The sequence below is a fragment of the Balaenoptera musculus genome, chromosome X (genome assembly GCF_009873245.2).
Source record: "Balaenoptera musculus isolate JJ_BM4_2016_0621 chromosome X, mBalMus1.pri.v3, whole genome shotgun sequence".
NCBI lineage: Eukaryota > Metazoa > Chordata > Mammalia > Artiodactyla > Balaenopteridae > Balaenoptera > Balaenoptera musculus.
Window position 1 is genome coordinate 114,149,736 of NC_045806.1, and position 20,207 is coordinate 114,169,942.

A 20,207-nucleotide genomic window follows, 5' to 3' on the forward strand; every position below is an offset into this window, starting at 1 on the left:
TATGTTTTAAATTGTTTCCTAGTTAGTATTTGCCTTTTAAATTTTATTAATTTCTTAGTAATTACTATATAGAAGTTTTAAATTTTGTGTATAATTGAATATATCAATCTTTCCCTTTATGATGTACACCTTTTATATCATGCCTAAAGTTCTCCGTCAAGGTCACTTTAGAAATTTATCCTAGAGAAATAATGACAAGTTCGGAAGACAATAAAATCACAATCTACAGAACAACAACAAAAACAAAAAATTAAGAAATTAGGCCTCATCAAAATTAAGAACTTTCAGGATTTCCCTGGTGGCGCAGTGGTTAAGAATTGGCCTGCCAATGCAGGGGACACGGGTTCGATCCCTGATCCGGGAAGATCCCACATGCCGCAGAGCACCTAAGCCTGTGCACCATAACTACTGAGCCTGCGCTCTGGAGCCCACGAGCCACAGCTACTGAGCCCACATGCCACAACCACTGAAGACCGGGCGCCTAGAGCCCGTGCTCCGCAACAAGGGAAGCCACCGCAATGAGAAGCCCGCGCACCACAGCAAAGAGTAACCCCGCTCACCACAACTAGAGAAAGCCAGCGCGCAGCAACAAAGACCCAACACAGCCAAAAAAAATAATAAATAAATAAATAAATAAAATTAAGGACATTTGCTCTTTGAAAGCCCATTTGAAGAGGATGAAAAGACAAGCTACAGACTGGGAGACACTATTGCAAACCACAGATCTGATAAAGATCTACTATCTAGAATACATTTTAAAACTCTCAGAACTCAACAGTAAAAAATAAACAATCCAATAGAAAATGGGCAAAAGACATGAACAGATAGTTCATGAAACAGGATATGTGGATGGCAAATAAACACATGAAAAGATGTTCAATGTCACTAGCTACTAGGGAAATGCAAATTAAAACCACAGTGAGATCTCACTACACACATATCAGAAGAGCTAAAATAAAAAACAGTGACAATGCCAAATGCTGCTAAGGATGCAGAGAAACTGGATCACTCCTACATCACTGGTGGGAATGTAAAGTGTTACAGCCACTCTGGAAAAGTAGTTTTTAGTTTCTTAAAAAACTAAACATGCACTTGCCATATAACTCAGCAATTACACTCTTGGGCATTTATTCCAGAAAAAATGAAAATATAAAAACCTATACATGAATGTTCATAACAGCTTTATTTGTAGCAGCCCAAACTGGAAACAAACCAAATGTCCTTCCTTTAAAAGGTAAATGGATAAACAAACTGTGGTCCATCCATATCATGGAATCCTACTCAGCAATAAAAAGGAACAAACTATTGATACACACAGCCTGCATGAATCTCAACTGAATGATGCTGAATGAAAGAAAAGGCAATCCCCAAAAGCTACATACTGTATGATTTCATTTATATGACATTTTTGAAATGACAGGTGCCCACAAGTCTCACGATGCCAGAGGTACAACATACGTATAAAAACTTTGCTGCTGAGAAATAATGCAAAGACATACAGGATTATATAGTATGCTCTCCAAAAGGGAAGTAGATTCTCTCCTTGTGGAAGGCCAACTTGGAAAAAGTCATCATATATATCCCCAATCAAGCCATTAACTTTGCCTTTAAGGTTAAGTTTAAGCACGTATTCTGAGGATAAGTGGACAAGCACATACAATCTTGGAGATACTTTGCTGACAATCTGGCCTCTAGGGATATATTGGAAGTCATTTCTTTCAGCTTTTTTTCTCCTTAGGTTTTGCCAGAACCCATTTGACACTCAATATTGGGAAATCTGTCAAGGAAAGAAAATTCAGCTTTCTCTCCCTTTCTCCACCATCACGGTGTGTATGGTTGACTGTTCCTTGCCATGTCTTCTCACAAGACTTTCAAGAACAAGTGATTCCTGGCCAAAAAACAAAAGCAGAATTATGTTATTCCCCAATGGATTCTGATGAAAATTGGTAATGAAATCAGGTATAACTCCAAAGGGAGATATCAGCGAAGGGACTTCCCTGGCGGTTCAGTGGCTAAGACTCTGTGCTTCCACTGCAGGGGGCCCAGGTTCAATCCCTGGTCAGGGAACTAGATCCCACATGCATGCTGCAACTAAGAGTACACATGCCACAAATAAAGAACCCTGGAGCCACAATTAAGGAGCCCACCTGACGCAACTAAGACACGGTGCAACCAAATAAATAAATAAATAAATATTTTTTAAAAAGCTGGTTGCTAAAATCTAGTAAGCCTCTTGTTGAAGTACACCATATATTGGCAGCAATAATTCACTGCATACATTTCTGAATACTTGTAGAGCTCTCAGGATGTATTTAATTTTGTCAATAATGGTCACCAGTAGAGAATGCAGTTATCCAAAATTAAAATTTATTAAGAACTACTTAATGTCTACAATGTCAAAAGGAAACTGTCATATACAGTGATTATTTCTATAGAGGTAGAGCAAATCACTATTGAAACTGTCATAAAGATTTTTGTTTTCTAACAGTGGTGAAAGTGGGCAACCTTGTCTTCTTCCTGATCTTAGTGGAAATGGTTTCAGTTTTTCACCATTGAGAATGATGTTGGCTGTGGGTTTGTCAGATATGGCCTTTATTATGTTGAGGTAGGTTCCCTCTATGCCTACTTTCTGGAGAGTTTTTGTAATAAATGGGTGTTGAATTTTGTCAAAAGCTTTTTCTGCATCTATTGAGATTATCATATAGTTTTTATCCTTCAATGTGTTAATATGGTGTATCACATTGATTGATTTGCATATAATGAAGAATCCTTGCATTCCTGGGATAAACCCCACTTGATCATGGCGTATGATCCTTTTAATGTGATGTTGGATTCTGTTTGCTAGTATTTTGTTGAGGATTTTTGCATCTGTGTTCATCAGTGATATTGGTCTGTAATTTTCTTTTTTTGCAGTATCTTTGTCTGGTTTTGGTATCAGGGTGATGGTGGCCTCGTAGAATAAGTTTGGGAGTGTTCCTCCTTCTGCTATATTTTGGAAGAGTTTGAGAAGGATAGGTGTTAGCTTTTCTCTAAATGTTTGATAGAATTCACCTGTGAAGCCATCTGGTCCTGGGCTTTTGTTTGTTGGAAGATTTTTTTTTTTAATTAATTAATTAATTTATTTATTTATTTTTGTCTGTGTTGGGTCTTAGTTTCTGTGCGAGGGCTTTCTCTAGTTGCAGCAAGTGGGGGCTACTCTTCATCGCGGTGCACGGACTTCTCACTATCGTGGCCTCTCTTGTTGCGGAGCACAGGCTCCAGACACGCAGGCTCAGTAGTTGTGGCTCACGGGCCTAGTTGCTCCGTGGCATGTGAGATCTTCCCAGACCAGGGCTCGAACCCGTGTCCCCTGCATTAGCAGGCAGATTCTCGACCACTGCGCCACCAGGGAAGCCCTGTTGGAAGATTTTTAATCACAGTCTCAATTTCAGTGCTTGTCATTGGTCTGTTTATATTTTCTATTTCTTCCTGGTTCAGTCTCAGAATGTTGTGCTTTTCTAAGAATTTGTCCATTTCTTCCAGGTTGTCCATTGTATTGGCATATAGTTGCTTGTAGTAATCTCTCACGATCCTTTTATTTCTGCAGTGTCAGTCGTTACTTCTCCTTTTCCATTTCTAATTCTGTTGATTGGAGTCTTCTCCCTTTTTTTCTTGATGAGTCTGGCTAATGGTTTATCAATTTTGTTTACCTTCTCAAAGAACCAGCTTTTAGTTTTACTGATCTTTGCTATTGTTTCCTTCATTTCTTTTTCATTTATTTCTGATCTGATATTTATGATTCCTTTCCTTCTGCTAACTTTGGGTTTTTTTGCTCTTCTTTCTCTAAATGCTTTAGGTGTAAGGTTATGTTGTTTACTTGAGATGTTTCTTGACTCTTGAGGTAGGACTGTACTGCTATAAACTTCCTCTTAGAACTGCTTTTGCTGTGTCCCATAGGTTTTGGGTCATTGTGTTTTCATTGTCATTTGTTTCTAGGTATTTTTTGATTTCCTCCTTGATTTCTTCAGTGATCTCCTGGTTATTTAGTAGCATATTGTTTAACCTCCATGTGTTTCTATTTTTACAGTTTTTTTCATGTAATTGACATCTAGTCGCATAGCGTTGTGGTCGGAAAAGATACTTGATACGATTTCATTTTTCTTAAATTTACCAAGCCTTGATTTGTGTCCCAAGATATGATCTATCCTGGAGAATGTTCCATGAGCACTTGAGAAGAAAGTGTATTCTGTTGTTCTTGGATGGAGTGTCTTATAAATATCAATGAAGTCCACCTTGCTTAATGTGTCATTTAAAGCTTGTGTTACCTGGAGACCTTCAAGATGGAGGCGGAGTGAGACATGGACATTGCCTTCCTCCCCACAGATACATCAGAAATACATCTACATGTGGAACAACTCATAAAGAACACCTACTGAACGCTGGCAGAAGACCTCAAACTTCCAAAAAAGCAAGAAACTCCGCACATACCTGACTGTGTGGCTGACAGGGTCTTGGTGTCGGCCGGATGTCAGGCCTATGCCTCAGAGGTGGGAGAGCCGAGTTCAGGACATTGGTCCACCAGAGACCTCCCGGCTCCAAGTAATATTAAATGGCGTAGGCTCTCCAGAGATCTCCATTACAACGCTAAACCCAGCTCCATTCAACAACCAGCAAACTAGACTGCTGGACACGCTAAGCCAAACAACTAGCAAGACAGGAACACAACCCCACCATTAGCACAGAGGCTGCTTAAAATCATAATAAGGTCACAGACACCCCAAAACACACCACTGGACCCAGTCCTGCCCACCAGAAAGACACGATCCAGCCTCATTCACCAGAACACAGGCACCAGTCCCCTCCACCAGGAAACCTACACAGTCCACTGAACCAACCTTAGCCAATGGGGGCACACACCAAAAACAACGGGAACTACAATCCTGCAGCCTGTGAAAAGACCACAAACACAGTAAGTTAAGCAAAATGAGAAGACAGAGAAACACACAGCAGATGAAGGAGCAAGGTAAAAACCCACCAGACCAAACAAATGAAGAGGAAATAGGCAGTCTACCTGAAAAAGAATTCAGAGTAAAGATAGTAAAGATGATGCAAAATCTTGGAAATAGAATGGAGAAAAGACAAGAGACATTTAACAAGGACCTAGAACAACTAAAGAGCAAATGAACAGTGATGAACAACACAATAAATGAAATTAAAATTTCTCTAGAAGGATTCAATAGCAGAATAACTGAGGCAGAAGAATGGATAAGTGACCTGAAAGATAAAATGGTGGCAATAACTACTGCAGAGCAGAATAAAGAAAAAAGAATGAAAAGAATTGAGGGCAGTCTCAGAGACCTCTGGGGCAACATTAAATGCACCACCATTCGAACTATAGGGGTCCCAAAAGAAGAAGAGAAAAAGAAAGGGACTGAGAAAATATTTGAAGAGATTACAGTTGAAAACTTCCCTAATATGGGAAATGAAATGGTTAATCAAGTCCAGGAAGCGCAGAGTCTCATACAGGATAAATTCAAGGAGAAACATGCCAAGACACATATTAATCAAGCTATCAAAAATTAAATACAAGGAAAAAATATTAAAAGCAGCAAGGGAAAAACAACAAATAACATACAAGGGAATTCCCATAAAGTTAACAGCTGAACTTTCAGCAGAAACTCTGCAAGCCAGAAGGGAGTGGCAGGATATATTTAAAGTGATGAAAGGGAAGAACCTACAACCAAGATTACTCTAGCCAGCAAGGATCTCATTCAGATTTGACAGAGAAATTAAAAACTTTATAGACAAGCAAAAGCTAAGAGAACTCAGCACCACCAAACCAGCTTTATAACAACTGCCAAAGGAACTTCTCTAGGCAGGAAACACAAGAGAAGGAAAAGACCTACAATAACAAACCCCCCAAAATTAAGAAAGTGGTAACAGGAACATACATATCAATAATTACCTTATATGTAAATGGATTAAATGCTCCAACCAAAGGACATAAACTGGCTGAATGGATACAAGACCCATATATATGCTGTCTACAAGAGACCCACTTCAGACCTAGGGACACATACAGACTGAAAGTGAGGGGATAGAAAAAGATATTCCATGCAAATGGAAATCAAAAGAAAGCTGGAGTAGCAATTCTCATATCAGACAAAATAGACTTCAAAATAAAGACTATTACAAGAGACAAAGAAGGACACTACATAATGATCAAGGGATCAATCCAAGAAGAAGATATAACAGTTGTAAATATTTATGCAGCCAACATAGGAGCACCTCAATACATAAGGCAAATGCTAACAGCCATAAAAGGGGAAATCGACAGTAACACAATCATAGTAGGGGACGTTAACACCCCACTTTCACCAATGGACCGATCATGCAAAATGAAGATAAATAAGGAAACCCAACTTTAAATGACACATTAAACAAGATGGACTTCATTGATATTTATAGGACATTCCATCCAAAATAACACAATACACTTTCTTCTCAAGTGCTCATGGAACATTCTTCACGATAGATCATATCTTGGGTCACAAATCAAGCCTTGGCAAATTTAAGAAAATTGAAATCATATCAAGTATCTTTTCCGACCACAACGCTATGAGACTACATATCAATTACAGGAAAAAAATCTGTAAAAAATACATGTACATGGAGGCTAAACCATACACTACTTAATAACCAAGAGATCACTGAAGAAATTAAAGAGGAAATCAAAAAATACCTAGAAACAAATGACAATGAAAACACAATGACCCAAAACCTATGGGCTGCAGCAAAAACAGTTCTAAGAGGAAGTTTATAGCAATACAGTCCTACCTCAAGAAATAAGAAACATCTCAAATAAACAACCTAACCTTACACCTAAAGTAATTAGAGAAAGAAGAACAAAAAACACCCCAAATGAGCAGAAGGAAAGAAATCATAAAGATCAGATCAGAAATAAATGAAAAAGAAATGAAGGAAACAATAGCAAAAATCAATGAAACTAAAAGCTGGTTCTTTGAGAAGATAAACAAAATTGATAAACATTTAGCCAGACTCATCAAGAAAAAGAGGGAGAGGACTCAGATCAGTAGAATTAGAAATGAAAAAGGAGAAGTTACAACAGACACTGCAGAAATACAAAGCATCATAAGAGACTACTACAAGCAACTCTATGCCAATAAAATGGACAACCTGGAAGAAATGGACAGAGTCTTAGAAATGCACAACCTGCCGAGACTGAACCAGGAAGAAATAGAAAATATAAACAGACCAATCACAAGTAATGAAATTGAAGCTGTGATTAAAAATCTTCCAACAAACAAAATCCCAGGACCAGATGGCTTCACAGGCTAATACTATCAAACATTTAGAGAAGCTCTCACACCTATCCTTCTCAAACTCTTCCAAAATATAGCAGAGGGAGAAAAACTCCCAAACTCATTCTACAAGGCCACCATCACCCTGATACCAAAACCAGACAAAGATATCACAAAAAAAAGAAAAATACAGGCCAATATCACTGATGAACATAGATGCAAAAACCCTTAACAAAATACTAGCAAACAGAATCCAACAGCACATTAAAAGGATCATACACCCTGATCAATTGCGGTTTATTCCAGGAATGCAAGGATTCTTCAATATACACAAATCAATCAATGTGATACACAATATTAACAAATTGAAGGACAAAAGCATATGATGATCCCAATAAATGCAGAAAAAGCTTTTGACAAAATTCAACACCCATTTATTCTAAAAACTCTCCACAAAGTAGGCATAGAGGGAACTTACCTCAACATAATAAAGGCCATATCTGACAAACCCACAGCCAACATCATTCTCAATGGTGAAAAACTGAAACCATTTCCACTAAGATCAGGAACAAGACAAGGTTGCCCACTCTCGCCACTATTATTCAACATAGTTTTGGAAGTTTTAGCCACAGCAATCAGAGAAGAACAAGAAATAAAAGGAATCCAAATGGGAAAAGAAGAAGTAAAGCTGTCACTCTTAGAAGATGACATGATACTATACATAAAGAATCCTAAAGATGCTCCCAGAAAACCACTAGAGCTAATCCATGAATTTGGTAAAGTAGCAGGATACAAAATTAATGCACAGAAATCTCTTGCATTCCTATACACTAATGATGAAAAATCTGAAAGTGAAACTAAGAAAACATTCCCATTTACCACTGCAACAAAAAGAATAAAATATCTACGGATAAACCTACCTAAGGAGACAAGAGACCTGTATGCAGAAATTTATAAGACACTGATGAAAGAAATTAAAGATGATACAAACAGATTGGAACATTGTGAAATTGGAAGAATCAACATTGTAATAGTCTTTATTTTAAAGTCTATTTTGTCTGATATGAGAATTGCTACTCCAGCTTTCTTTTGATTTCCATTTGCACGGAATATCTTTTTCCATCCCCTCACTTTCAGTCTGTATGTGTCCCTAGGTCTGAAGTGGGTCTCTTGTAGACAGCATATATATGGGTCTTGTTTTTGTATCCATTCAGCCAGTCTGTATCTTTTGGTGGGAGCATTTAATCCATTTACATTTAAGGTAATTATCGATATATATGTTCCTATTCCCATTTTCTTAATTGTTTTGGGTTTGTTATTGTAGGTCTTTTCCTTCTCTTGTGTTTCCTGCCTAGAGAAGTTCCTTTAGCATTTGTTGTAAAGCTGGTTTGGTGGTGCTCAATTCTCTTAGCTTTTGCTTGTCTGTAAAGGTTTTAATTTCTCCATCAAATCTGAATGAGATCCTTGTTGGGTAGAGTAATCTTGGTTGTAGGTTTTTCCCTTTCATCACTTTAAATATGTCCTGCTACTCCCTCTGGCTTGTAGAGTTTCTGCTGATAGATCAGCTGTTAACCTTATGGGGATTCCCTCGTATGTTATTTGTTGCTTTTCCCTTGCTGCTTTTAATATTTTTTCTTTGTATTTAATTTTTGATAGTTTGATTAATATGTGTCTTGGCATGTTTCTCCTTGGATTTATCCTGTAGGGGACTCTCTGCACTTCCTGGACTTGATTGACTATTTCCTTTCCCATATTAGGGAAGTTTTCAACTATAATCTCCTCAAATATTTTCTAAGACCCTTTCTTTTTCTCTTCTTCTTCTGGGACCCCTAGAATTTGAATGTTGGTGCATTTAATGTTGTCCCAGAGGTCTCTGAGACTGCCCTCAATTCTTTTCATTCTTTTTTCTTTATTCTGCTCTGCAGTAGTTATTTCCACCATTTTATCTTCCAGGTCACTTATCCGTTCTTCTGCCTCAGTTATTCTGCTACTGACTCCTTCTAGAGAATTTTTAATTTCATTTATTGTGTTATTCATCATTGTTTGTTTGCTGTTTAGTTCTTCTAGCTCCCTGTGAAACATTTCTTATATTTTCTCCATTCTATTTCCCAGATTTTGGATCATCTTTACTATCATTACTCTGAATTCTTTTTCAGGTAGACTGCCTATTTCCTCTTCATTTGTTTGGTCTGGTGGGTTTTTACCTTGCTCCTTCATCTGTTGTGTGTTTCTCTGTCTTCTCGTTTTGCTTAACTTACTGTGTTTGGGGTCTCCTTTTTGCAGGCTGCAGGTTCGTAGTTCCCGTTGCTTTTGATGTCTGCCCCCGGTGGGTAAGGTTGGTTCAGTGGCTTGTGTAGGCTTCCTGGTGGAGGGGACACTAGTGCCTGTGTTCTGGGGGATGAAGCTGGATCTTGTCTTTCTGGTGGGCAGGACTGCATCCGGTGGTGTATTTTGGGGTGTCTGTGAACTTACTATGATTTTAGACAGCCTCTGTGCTAATGGGTGGGGTTGTTCTCCTGTCTTGCTAGTTGTTTGGCATAGGGTGTCCTGCACTGGAGCTTGCTGGTTGTTGAGAGGAGCTGGGTCTTGCTGTTGAGATGGAGATCTCTGGGAGAGTTTTCGCCGACTGATATTACGTGGAGCCGGGAGGTCTCTGGTGGTCCAATGTCCTGAACTCGGCTCTCCCACCTCAGAGGCGCTGGCCTGACACCCAGCCGAGCACCAAGACCCTGTCAGCCACACAGCTGGATCCACATCAGAAGAGCAAGGAATAGGAAGGTGTTCCTCAGAACTAAAAGCCTCACTGTTGGTCTCCTGGCTGGGTCTCTGCAACATGTAATTCCTTACATCATAAACTGATGGCCAGTCCAAAGCATTGCTCTCCTCTGACTGGCTTCCTAGAGTGGCTTCCTGAGTTGCCATAGTCTGCTTCGCAACAGCAGCTGCCTCAAACTGGAAGCCTTAGTTTTTTATTGTTACAATTTAATGGCTTCGAACAACACAAACTTGCTGTCTTACAGTTCTGTAGGTCAGAAGTCCAACATGAGTCTCACTGGACTAAAATCAAGGTGTCAGTAGGGCTGTGCTCCTTTCTACATGCTAGGGGAGAATCTATTTCCTTGCCTTTTCCAGCTTTTAGAGGTCACCGACTGCTATTGTCTGAATGTCTGTGTCCAACCCCCAAAATTCATCTGTTGAAATCCTAACCCTCCAAGGATGATGGTATTAGAAGATCAGGCTTTTGGGAGGTACTTAGGTCATGAGACTTCACCCCTCATAAATGGGATTAGTGTGTTGTTTTTTGTTGTTGTTTTTTTTGTTTGGTTGCACTGCAAGGCTTTCGAGATCTTAGTTCCCCAACCAGGGATTGAACCCAGGCCATGGAAGTGAAAGCGCCATGTCCTAACCACTGGACCTCCAGGGAATTCCCAGGATTAGTGTCTTATAAAGGAGGCTCCTCGTCCCTTCCACCATGTGAAGACAGTATGAAGGAGGCAGCTATGAACCAGGAAGAGGGTCTCCACCCAACCATGCTGGCAACTTGATCTTGGACTTTCCAGCCTCCAGAACTGTGAGAAATAAATTTCTGTTGTTCTTAAACTACCCAATCCATGGCATTTTGTTATAAGAGCCTGAACACCATTCCCTGGCTTTTGGCCCCCTTCTCTGTCTTGAAAGCTAGCAACAACTGGTTGTCTTTACATCACCTCTCTGACCCACTTGCATGCCTCCCTCTTCCATTGTTTAAGAACCCATGTGATTAGATTGGGCTCACCTGGATAATCCAGGCTAATCTCCCCATCTCAATGTTCATACCCTTAATCACATCTGCAAAGTACCTTTTGCCATGTAAGGTAACATTCACAAATTTCAGGGATTAGCACATGGGCATCTTGGTGAGGAGGGCATAATTTTGCCTAAGTTGGAGAAATAGGATTAAAAACAAAATCTCTCCAAACTCAGAAATCCCTTCCACAATGGTAGTAGAGGAAGAAAACCATTTTCGTTACTGAATAAGCATTAAACCAGAATGTGGTGTGGATCACAAGTAATCTATTAAGAGATCGCAAAGACTGAAAGCAATCTCACCATTTTGTATGGCCAAGCAGATACAACCTATTACATACATGTCCTTTTTTTTTTTTTTTTGGCTGCGCCACGAGGCTTGTGGGATCTTAGTTCCCCAACCAGGGATTGAACCCAGGCCCTCAGCAGTGAAAGCAAGGAGTGCTAACCACTGGACAACCAGGGAATTCCCAGGAAATAATCTTTGAATATATCATACCTATAGTGAAGAGTTAAACCAGATTCTTTTTTTTTTTTTTTTTTTTTTGCTGCATTGGGTCTTCTTTGCTGCGTGCAGACTTTCCCTAGTTGCGGCGAGCAGGGGGCTACTCTTCGTTGTGGTGCACGGGCTTCTCATTGCAGTGGCTTCTCTTGTTGCAGAGCATGGGCTCTAGGTGCATGGGCTTCAGTAGTTGTGGCATGTGGGCTCAGTAGCTGCAGCTCATGGGCTTAGTTGCTCCATGGCACGTGGGATCTTCCCGGACCAGAGCTCGAACCTGTGTCGCCTGCATTGGCAGGCGGATTCTTTTTTTTTTTTTTAAATTGTATTTATTTATTTATTTATTTATTTATGGCTGTGTTGGGTCTTCGTTTCTGTGCGAGGGCTTTCTCTAGTTGCGGCAAGTGGGGGCCACTCTTCATCGCGGTGCGCGGGCCTCTCACTATCGCGGCCTCTCTTGTTGCGGAGCACAGGCTCCAGATGCGCAGGCTCAGTAATTGTGGCTCACGGGCCTAGTTGCTCCGCGGCATGTGGGATCTTCCCAGACCAGGGCTCGAACCCGTGTCCCCTGCACTGGCAGGCAGATTCTTAACCACTGCGCCACCAGGGAAGCCCTGGCAGGCGGATTCTTAACCACTGCGCCACCAGGGAAGTCCCTAAATCAGATTCTTGATTCACACAAAAAAACACACTTTTTACTCATACATTAATTTTACAAATTGTTATGATGCCTTTATTTCTTATGCTTTCAAATGATTAACTATTGACTATTACTTTGTAGTTCTTTATGAGTTCTTTCCCACTCCAAGCCTAGGGAGTAGCTTAACTCAGGAGCCTGGTCATTTAAATTTTTAATTAAGGGACTTCCCTGGCGGTTCAGTGGCTAAGACTCTGTGCTTCCACTGCAGGGGGCCCGGGTTCAATCCCTGGTCAGGGAACTAGATCCCACATGCATGCCGCAACTAAGAGTTCATGTGCCACAACTAAGGAGCCCGTGTGCCACAACTAGGACCTGGCACAACCAAATAAATTAATTTTAAAAAAATTTTAATTAAGAGTTTTCCTTTTAGAAATTGAAGATGATGTAAAGAAATGGAAAGATCTTCCATGTTCTTGGGTTGGAAGAATACTGTTAAAATGGGCATACTACCCAAAGCAATCTACAGATTTAATGCAATCCCTATCAGTCTACCCATGGCATTTTTCACAGAACTAGAACAAATAATCCTAAAATTTATATGGAACCATAAAAGACCCAGAATTGCCAAAGCAATCCTGAGGGAAAAGAACAAAGCAGGAGGCATAACCCTCCCAGACTTCAGACAATACTACAAAGCTACAGTAATCATAACAGCATTGTACTGGCACAAAAACAGACATATGGATCAATAGGACAGAATAGAGAGCCCAGAAATAAACCCACACACCTATGGTCAATTAATCTTCGACAAAGGAGGCAAGAATATACAATGGAGAAAAGACAGTCTCTTCAGCAAGTGGTGTTGGGAAAGCTGGACAGCCTCATGTAAATCAATGAAGTTAGAACACACCCTCACATCATACACAAAAATTAACTCAAAATGGCTTAAAGACTTAAATATAAGACACGGCACCATAAAACTCCTGGAGGAGAACATAGGAAAACATTCTCTGATATAAATCATACCAATGCTTTCTTAGGTCAGTTTCCCAAGGCAATAGAAATAAAAGCAAAAATAAACAAATGGGACCTAATCAAAGGTATAAGCTTTTGTACAGCAAAGGAAACCATCAGCAAAACAAAAAGACAACCTATGGACTAGGAGAGAATATTTGCAAATGATATGACTAACGAGGGCTTAATTTCCAAAATATACAAACAGCTCATATAACTTAATAACAAAAAAACAAACGACCAATTGAAAAATGGACAGAAGACCTAAATAGACATTTCCCCAAAGAAGACATACAGATGGGCAACAAACACATGAAAAGATGCTCAACATTGCTAATTATTAGAGAAATGCAAATCAAAAGTACAATGAGGTATCACCTCACACCAGTCAGAATGGTCATAATTAAAAAGTGTACAAATAAAAAATGCTGGAGAGGGCGTGCAGGAAACAAAACCCTCCTACACTGTTGGTGGGAATGTAAATTGGTGCAGCCACTATGGAAAACAGTATGGAGGTTCCTCAAAAAACTAAAAATACAGTTGCCATATGAACCAGCAATTCCATCTACTGGGCATATATCTGGAGAAAACCATAATTCAAAAAGATACATGCACCCCAATGTTCATTGCAGCACTATTTACAATAGCCAAGACACGGAAACAACCTAAATGTCCATCAACAGGTGAATGGATAAAGAAAATGTGATACACACATACACACACACACACACACACACACACACACACACACACAATGGAATACTATTCAGGCATAAAAAAGAATGAAATAATGCCATTTGCAGCAACATGGATGGACCTAGAGATTATACTAAGTGAAGTAAGTCAGAAAGAAAAAGATAAATGCCATATGATATCACTTACATGTGGAATCTAAAATATGACACAAGTGAACTTATCTACAAAACAGAAACAGACTCACAGACATACAAAACAAACTTATGGCTACCAAAGGGGAAAGGGGAGGGGGAGGGATAAATTAGGAGTTTGGGATTAGCAGATACAAACTACTATATATAGAATGGATAAACAACAAGGTTCTACTGTATAGCACAGGGAACTATATTCAATATTCTATGATAAACCATAATGGAAAAGAATATGAAAAAGAATGTCTATATATGTATAATTAAATCACCTTGCTGTACAGCAGAAATATTTTTTTAATTTTTATTAGAGTGTAGTTGATTTATATGTACAGTAGAAATTAACATACTGCAAATCAACTATACTTCAATAAAATAAATGTTTTTTAAAAAAGAGTTTTCCTTTTAAGGCCAATAAATTTCTCCTGAGTTTCCACTGATTACACAAGTAGCATCACATTTACATGATAATTTAGGCCCTTCGGTAATTGTTCCATCTTTCCAAATAATTTTTTTCAGATGTGAAATACAAATATACCCATGTCCATCGTCTAGTGTCAAAGTCTTATGAGACACCAGTTCAAGAGTACAGATGGAAATTCTAGTGTTTAATGTACATGGTTCTAAAAGTCTTGAGGGCAAACCCATCTTATGGGCCATTTTTCACATTGGCTTAAATCAATACTTACATTATTATAACAGTAAACTGAATCTCTATAGATAATAGGCATCCACCTTTGTTTATCCAGCCATATTGGGACTGGAGAGAACTTGCCTCCCAATGTTAATCAGACCTGTCTTCTGCAGTTTCTATCTGTAGATGCCAGCTTTCTGTTTGCTAATTAGAAGGTTTTTTAAATTACATCAACCTTCCAATCAAACCAGTTAACAAGACCTTCCTGTGTTAAATTTACAGTTCAAGTACCTAGATGCATACTAACTACTTTTACTTTGTTACAATCAAAAATTACTAGTGAAGATGGTCCCACATGTACTCTGCCAATAATTGTAATGTTAGATTTTAAATGGAGATCGTGTCCAAACCGAGAGCACAATTTAGAGCTGATTGGGAATATGTGGTGGTGGGAATCATTTGAGTGCAAAAAGAAAAAGTAGTGTCACAACATTTCTTTTCTTAGTAAATGTGATTCTTAAAGTAACTGGAATAACCACTGCTGTGAGTAGGACAGCATGCAGCTTATGAGAATAGTAATCAATTTTCTAGACTATCTCTTTTCAGTTGAGTTCAGTATCAATATCCGTTACTCTAGAAAAGTCCTTTGTGGAAACCACAGTGCAGTCTTCCTGCGATGCTGGTTTCACATGGAAAGCATGAATCCAACTAAGTTTCTCCTTTACCTTGATAGCCACATGGGTAATCAGTATGCTTAAAAGCGTCCCTTTCAACTCAGCCCACCTTTCCTCTGGAATACCTTTATGTAGATGAAATTTTCCAGTTGATAGAGGTGGAAGACTTCCTCAGGTGGGTCCTTCCAGGTCCTATGACCTTAAGTCTCAAGGTTTCCAGGGAGGAGAGAAGCCTTTTTAAGTACTGAACATGACTATGAGAGGATTCAGTTAAATCAGGCACAGGACCTGGTCTCAGACCCAAATTCACAGACCTGCCAAACTAAGTTCAAAGGGAGAGAGTCCCTGCTTGATTGCAGGTGTCACTAATTTTGAATAAGGTAGGCCATTTTAACATGGTAGATGGCTGAATCTTAGCAAGGAGTTTGATTCATTTGCTCTACACATCCAGAGGACTGAGGTTTACAGGAATCTACAAACATTTGCATAATTCCTGAACAACGAAGAAATAAAATGACTTCCTCTGTCCTAGTCAATATGCTCTAATATCTCAAAAAGGGGAATTCTATATATTAAGAGAGGCTTTACCACTGCCTGAATATTGGCTTTTGAAGTGGGAAACATTTCAGGCCATCCAAACATCATACATACCATAACAAGACAAAACCTCTTACTTTTCACAAGCATTAGTTCTATGATAATCCTATTGCCACTAGGTGCCTGGTAAAGTTGGTTAAGGAGATTTTCCTGTGCTCACCTTGGGAGTAGCCTGTAAAGAATTCTGCTGACAAATAGCACATCTCTTTAATGTGTTCTTGCCTTTAAAATCCCTTTTTTATTCAGATGGTTTTGTTAATGACATAACACTAACCGGGACATAAGGATTATTGTTTGGAGTCTGCCATGTTTTAACAGCAGTTTTTGCAGCTCTGTCATCAAAATGAACTACTGGCACCTGAGTAGGTAGTTGTAAAGCCCCTAAAAAATCAACTATCAGTTTTTGGTGAGTTTTTTTTCTTTTTAGTTCTTAATAAAGTAAAATCCTCCATTTTTAAAATTGCCCTGTTGCATGACGGACACCAAACATAAATTTATTATTAGTAGATACATTATATGTTTATTTTAAGTCCAGAGCCAAGAACTGTAGCTCTAGTAACTGGTATTAACTTGTCTGCTTGTGTAGGCTTAATTCCGGACAAAACATGAGCTTCCAAGGCTGTATGATGTCACCACAGCATTGGAGGACCTAAGTGGATCACTTTTAGCCACAGTACATTGCCCATTGGTAAATATTATTAAATCTGCTTTTTTTTTTGGCCACACCACGCAACTAGCAGGATCTTCGTTCCCCAACCAGAGACTGAACCTGTGCCAAGACAGTGAAAGCACGGAGTCCTAACCACTGGACAGCCAGGGAATGCCCTAAATCTGCATTTTTAACAAGAACGTCAAATAACTCAGGTCAGAGTTTTCAAAATTTGGACTCCTCAAAGCTGGGGGAGAGGCTATGGTCAATTTCAGTTGTACAAAAGCCTCTTCAGATTCTAAGGACCAACCAGAAGGTCTGGAGGAGTATCAGGCAATTGCTTCATCAGAGGTTTCATCCCCTCTGCAAAAACTGGAATCCACTGTCTACAACTTTTTTGTACTAGTCTCAAAATTATCTAAGTTTTTTTTAGTAACTATTAGATCTGCAAAATGGGCTGCCTCCTAGACTGTCACACTCTGTGGCCTACAGCTGACAACAGATGTCCTGTTTTACCTCAGATCAGCAATACTGTAATTTGTCTAGTGAAGCCTTATGTCCTTGTGAAGCAAAGAATTGTACCACAGCCAAAGTATCAATTAGTTTTACATTGCTCCTTGGTTTCTGAGACTAGCAGCAAACCATCTACATTTTGAAAATTATAAATCCCTCTAGTGGAACAAATTTCTCTGTTTTCCTGTAAATGACTAGAAAAAACAGAAGGGGAGTCTCAAAACCCTTGAGGAACTCTTTGCCATAAATACTGGACTCCTTCATAAGCAAAAGCAAATAAAAACTTAGATTCATCCACTAGAGGAACAGAAAGAGAAAGGAAGGAAGGAGGGAAGGAAGGAAGGAAGGAAGGAAAGAAGGAAGGAAGGAAGGAAGGCAGGGAGGGAGGAAAGAAGGAAGGAAGGAAGGAAGGAAAGAAGGAAGGAAGGAAGGGAAGAAAGAGGGAAACAGGGGAGGGGGAGGGGAGGGATGTGAGCCAGGGCTTATGGTAGAAGATGCTATTACAGAACTGGACTCCCTAGTAGCAATAGAGGTGTTAAGATTCTGGAATATGTGAGGTCAGCTGGTAGCACTTAAGCATCAGAAGCAAGGTGGGTATAATTATTGTAATGGGCAGCAAGGTTAGAATCTCACCAAAGTGTGCCTGACCCACACATCTCAAATGAGATGATTCACAGAACACTGTGTTCTTAGGGGCAAGATAGAAGAACAACAAGGGTATTATGTGCTTCTACCTCTCTCACTCTCTCTCTCTCTGTATATATATATATTTTTAAATATATATATATTTTTTAAAAGATATATATATACACATATATATGTATATTTAAAAAGATTAAAAGTAAGCAGAAGTCTGAGGTTGCTATAGACTGAATGTTTGTGTCCCTGTCAAAATTCATATGTTGAGGGACTTCCCTGGTGGCACAGTGGTTAAGAATCCGCCTGCCAATACAGGGGACACAGGTTCAAGCCCTGGTCTGGGAAGATCCCACATGCGGCAGAGCAACTAAGCCCATGTGCCACAACTACTGAGCCTGCGCTCTAGAGCCCACGAGCCACAACTACTGAGCCCACGAGCCACAACTACTGAGCCCACATGCCACAACTACTGAAGCCCGCGTGCCTAGAGCCCATGCTCCACAACAAGAGAAGCCACTGCAATGAGAAGCCCGTGCACCGCAACGAAGAGTAGCCCCCGCTCGCCACAACCAGAGAAAGCCCGCACAGCAACAAAGACCCAATGCAGCCAAAAATAAATAAATTAATTAATTTAAAAAAAATTCATATGTTGAACCCTAATCCCCAATGTGAGGGTATTAGGAGGTGGGGCCTTAGGGAGATGATTAGGTCCTGAGGGTGGAGCCCTCATGAATGGGATTAGTGTCCTTACAAAAGAGACCCCATAGAGATCCCTCACCCCTTTTGCCATTTGAAGTTACAACAAAAAGATGGCTGTGAACCAGGAAGTGGGTTTTCACCAGGCAACAAATCTGCCATCTCCTTGATCTTGGACTTCCCAGCCTCCAGAACTGTGAGAAATAAATGTCTATTCTTTATAAGTCACCCAGTCTCTGGTGTTTTTACAGCAGGTCAAACGGACTAGGACAGAGGTCAACTGCCCCAGTGGAAAGTCACAACTCCATTCCCAATTTCCAGAACTAAGACAGTTCTCAGACCCCAAAACCCATAAAACGAAGGTGAGGCCAGGTTCCCATGAGGAAGGACCCTACAACAACATGGCAAGTATACCTGGTAGTGATTTCCCCAGTCTGTCTCCAAAAGGATCTACGATCGTTTACTCAGCTGGAGAAAGTGGAATATACTTTTGAGGTCAATTGGAACCAGGAAATAAGTAGACACTAATATCCAGGAGCCCAAAGTGCTACTGTGGCTGCCCTGTTAGACGGGGGTTTATGAAGGTCAGGTAATAATAAGGAGATAAAGAGTACTGGCTCAGATCTGTCTCTGTAAGTCCAGTAGTCATCTCCATGGCTCCCAGATGAATAATTGCAATGAATATATTAGCAGTTAGTAGATATCTTACATCAGTTCCTTGATCTATAAAGTAAGAGGTATTGTAATAGGAAAGGCCCTATGGAAGACCCTGAAACTCCTCCCCCCAAAAAACCCTCCAGTGGCCAAAATGGTAATTTTTTTTTTTTAATCACATCCTAGGCAGGGTGCAAAGATTAGTGTCACTCTCAAAACATTAAATGATGCAAGAGTCATGATCCCCATCATATGCCCATTTAATCAGTCTGCCACCTGCCCAGTAATAGTCCCAATTACATTTACTGAGCTGGATGTGGTATCTTTACTAGAGCAGATTAACACAGCCTCTGGTAGGTAGTAGGTGGTCACAGATTTGGGCAAATATATTCTTTCACACACATCAGGAAGGAAAATCAAAAACAGGTTCCATTCATGTAGGACAGATACCAATATATATTCACAGTCTTACCCCAGGGCTTGTTATTTCTCCTGCTCTCTTTCATAATATAGCACAAAGGAAACTTAACCATCTGGATACTTCATAGAACATCATATTGGTCCACTATACTGATGGTATCATGTTAATTGGATCTGATGAGCAAGAAGCAAAAGTACCGTGGATGCCCTGATAAGACACACACTCTAGAGAATCAGAGATAAACCCTACAAAGATTCAGGGGCCAGCCATATGAGTGAAGTTTTTAGAGATGTAACGTCTGGGGAATGCTGGGACATTTGCTCCAAAGTGATGGACAAATTGTTGCACTTTGAACCTCCTACCTCTAAGAAAGGCTACAAAGTTGGGCCCCTTTGGGTCCGGAAGCAACATTCTGCACTTGGGAATACTGCACTGGTCCATTTATTGAATGACTTAGAAGTTTTGAATGGACCCCAGAGCAAGAAAGAGCTCTGTAGCAAGTCCAAGCTGTAGTAAACACAATCCTACCACTTGGGTCATATGATCCAGAAAGTTCCATGATTTGAAAAGGAGCTCCTGGCATGCTACTGGGCCCTAGAAGAGATT

At 39.9% G+C, this 20,207-nt stretch overlaps 1 protein-coding gene across 1 annotated transcript; it reads right to left on the reverse strand.

Moving 5' to 3' along the window:
- Positions 1 to 216: 216 nt before the first annotated feature.
- On the reverse strand, positions 217 to 10,223 carry LOC118888370 (shieldin complex subunit 1-like). The gene is made up of 2 exons (XM_036839328.1): positions 10,030 to 10,223; positions 217 to 223 (listed from the first exon to the last, which is right to left on the reverse strand). The coding sequence occupies exons 1-2, from the start codon at positions 10,221 to 10,223 to the stop codon at positions 217 to 219; spliced, it is 201 nt and encodes a 66-aa protein (XP_036695223.1).
- Positions 10,224 to 20,207: the final 9,984 nt, after the last annotated feature.